Source organism: Phodopus roborovskii, unplaced genomic scaffold, assembly GCF_943737965.1.
Source record: "Phodopus roborovskii unplaced genomic scaffold, PHOROB, whole genome shotgun sequence".
In the NCBI taxonomy this organism is placed as follows: domain Eukaryota; kingdom Metazoa; phylum Chordata; class Mammalia; order Rodentia; family Cricetidae; genus Phodopus; species Phodopus roborovskii.
Window position 1 is genome coordinate 13,162,529 of NW_026126636.1, and position 3,638 is coordinate 13,166,166.

General features: G+C 37.7%; 1 protein-coding gene across 1 annotated transcript; it reads left to right on the forward strand.

Moving 5' to 3' along the window:
• Positions 1-2,494: 2,494 nt before the first annotated feature.
• Positions 2,495-3,424, forward strand: LOC127239007 (vomeronasal type-1 receptor 4-like). The gene has a single exon (XM_051207803.1). The coding sequence runs from the start codon at positions 2,504-2,506 to the stop codon at positions 3,422-3,424; it is 921 nt and encodes a 306-aa protein (XP_051063760.1). The 5' UTR covers positions 2,495-2,503.
• The last annotated feature ends 214 nt before the right edge of the window (positions 3,425-3,638 follow it).

Genomic DNA, 3,638 nt, shown 5'->3' on the forward strand with positions numbered 1-3,638 from the left:
AGCATTGTTCTCAGTTAGAAGGCCTGGGAAATCTAAGGGACCTCTGACAGTGAAGCCAGGATGTATCCCTGGTACACAAAAGGACTTTGGGATCACATTCCTCTTGGAGGGATACTCTAACCTGTTTCCTGCTATGAAAATAAAGGCCTGAATCTCTGAAACTGTAAGCCAACCCTAATGTAATGTTTTTTCTTCATAATAGTTGGGATGATCACGGTTTGTCTTAGCAGAAATAGAAACCATAGCAAAGACTGAAGTCATTCTCAGTGCTGGAGTTGTTGAATGTAGATTTGTATTGTTGAGCTTAAGCTCATAAAACCAGTTTTGCACTGCATTGGTAGTTATATTCAGGAACATTATCAGGCTACAAGGTTCTTGATTTATCTGCAAACAAGGCTAGGCTTGGTATTTTAATTCTTTTTCTTTTTGTTCATTTTATTGTTTTTTATATTTTTAATTAGCTTAAATGTACCTAGTTTTTTTTAAGGCTTTTTTGTTTGTTTTCATTTTAAAATTTAGGTTGACCAAATGCTTCTTCTCCCGATATCTACTCTCCTATTCCAGTTTACCTGTTGCATGCATATCATTTCCCTTCTATTCTCATACATTGTGTGTTTTCTGTCCTTCCATAGCTTCTCTCATGGAAACTTTTTTTTTAACTCTCTTGTGGGCCACATTCTAGTTACCTGTGCTCGACCTGTATTCATCCCTCTTCTACACATTTTTCTAACACCCATACCTAATCAACCACATTTACATTCAATGTATGCTAGTAATATTTCTGAGCCTGTCTCATGTCACTTAATAGAAGACTTTCTACATTCTGATGTTGCCATTCCCTAGGATGTTCTATAGTTCCAGTGCATGGAGAAGGGTAGTCTGCTAGTATCTGGTAGTTCCTAAGGGCACAGCTCATATTTATACTTTGTTTAAAATTCTTCAGGTCCTAAGATTCATAGCAAATTTTGGTCAAGTTCTTGATTGCTCAGGTCATTGTCATTGGATTGTGGATGATTACGTAGAACTACTCCACCTTTCTTGGGACTGCATGAGTCAGCCCAGTACTGATTCACAACTGCTTCTGCTACTATAACAAGGGGATATCACCTCAAGTGGCTTTCAGACAACTTCTCCTACAGGAATCCCGTATGGTGTGTTGAGACTTTACTCTGAGATCATTGTACTGATGGACTGCTTGAACCACTGCTAATTTTCTATCATTTCCTGCCTAAGCAAATGGAGTGGTATATGGTTATCCCAGACACAGTTTCAATTGAGACACAGACCATTACTCCAGTAGCTATCATTTATCAGATAATGTCATTCTCTTTGTCATTTATGGTAGCATGTCAACCTAACTTTATGCTGTTGTGTATTCTGTAAAATTTCATTTTGACAGATATCCCTTTCCATCTAAAACGCCTGATATGCATGTGCACACATGCATGCATCTATGTTATATGATTTTCATAAATCCATACCTCACCATGATGTAAGTTGTCAGCTAACACTTCATTCTAATGCATTTTTTTATTTTAATAACTTTTCCTTATCTGAATCTGTTGCATGGTGACAGGCAAAATACTACTCAGCATGACTAAAGTCAAAATTCAGAGTTTGTATTAAAGTGATGTGATTACCCGATGGAAGGAAAAACTTCTCAAGGTGCAGATGGAAATACATTTTACAGGGAGCTTTTAAAGGTAAGCATACTGAAACAGGTATATCCATACTGTTAGATGTCAGAGGTGAGTGGGTCTCAAAGCAATGAAGAACTTTAAAAGAAGCTAAAAACATGCAGTTATTCAGGAAATTTCAACTTCCAATTAGTAAAACAGGGTTGGGTACTCTTTCAAGGGTGTTTTCAAGGACAGAGTAGAAAAGGGAGAGTTAGTTTCAGAATAAACCAAATGGCTCCACCTGAGGCAAGATGAAGAAAATTTGCCATGTCACAAAACCATAGGTATATTCTGAGTGGTTTTACAAATTTGTCATTTCACATAATTTATTTTTAAATGAGATATAAATTGACAATTAATAGATTTAATTTTTCTCAACATTATGTAAGTTGTTTTCATTTATACTATGACTAGAAAATATCAATATATTCTGGAAATCTTGCATTGCATTTGTCCTTTATGCTGTCACTCTTCATTGTTCCTATTTGCCCAATGTCACATCATTGTGAATGTTTTGTTTTTAAGAAGCATGATGGATCTCCTTCCATCTTATGTACATTCTGGAATTGTTCATTCTCACATTAACACACCTGCAAAGCAACTCCTCCTGTTTAAGATTAAGATAAGGCCTTTTTAATGGTTGGAACTGGTCCTGAACCCCTGACTTTTTTGAGACCTTCTTTTAGACCATGTGTTTCACTCTCTCAGTAGCCCCATAAATTAAAGCTTCTTCCTTAACAGCAGACTGTAAATATTTCTCACTATATATTTGACCAGAAGAATAAAAGATCCATCTCCTAAAGGATATCGTCCCAAATGACAGGATGGACTTCGGGAATCTGGCAATCAGATTTGTTTTCTTATCCCAAACAACAACTGGAATTCTGGGTAATCTGTCTTTAATTTTCTACTATGTAGTCCGATGCTGCAGAGAAAATACATTAAAGCCCACAGATTGGATCCTCATGCACCTATTGGCAGCCAATGCCTTGGTAATTCTCTCTACAGGAGTGCCACAAACAATGGCAGTTTTGGGATTTAAGCATTTCTTGAATGATTTTGGTTGCAAGCTCCTGTTGTACATTCAAGGATTTGTTAGGAGTGTGTCTATTGGCACCACATGCCTCTTGATTTTCTACCAAGCTTTGACCATTAGTCCCAAGAAATCATGTTGGAAGAATTATAAAGTCAAGTGTGAGAAGAACATCTCCCTTATTTGGATCCTGTTCATATTGATAAATTTCATTTATTTTCCAAACACAATTGTTAACATGGATAACAAAAATGTATCAAGAAAACGAGATTTCGGATACTGCTGTATTGTAGGATGGGATGAAATTGGAGCCTCGCTCTATGCAGCACTGGTGGTTTGCCCTGAAATCTTCTTTTCTGTGCTCATGTTCTGGTCCAGTGGCTTCATGATTGTCATTCTATACAGACACAAGCACAGCGTTCAACACATCCGTAGCACCCATGTCTCCAGCAGAACCAACCCTGAGTCCAGAGTCACCCTGAACATTCTGATCCTTGTGTCTATCTTTCTGTTCTTTTATACTCTCTCCTCCATCTTAAGAGGCTGCATTGCTCTTTTATATACTCAAAGTTGGTGGCTGGTGAACATCGATCACTTCACTTCCCTCTGTTTTCCATCACTTTTACCCTTCGTTCTCATGTACCGCTACTCTATTGTATCCAAGCTTTGTTTGTCCTGTAAAAGACATACGAATATTTTAGTCTCATTTTAAGTATGAAAATATATTTTACTTGGTACCAGTTGTCTACTCACCAATCACCCTCCAATTATCAATACAGAAAATTAAGTTGTTAGGAACTTGTCTCTTTAAGAGTATCAGAAATAGCTCTCTGAGCAGGATAGCTGGGGCTGAGGTTGGTTTGACACCTGGAAGGCATTACCCTCCTTGTGGAGTGGGCAGGGGATGAGATGGGAAGGTGGTTGGG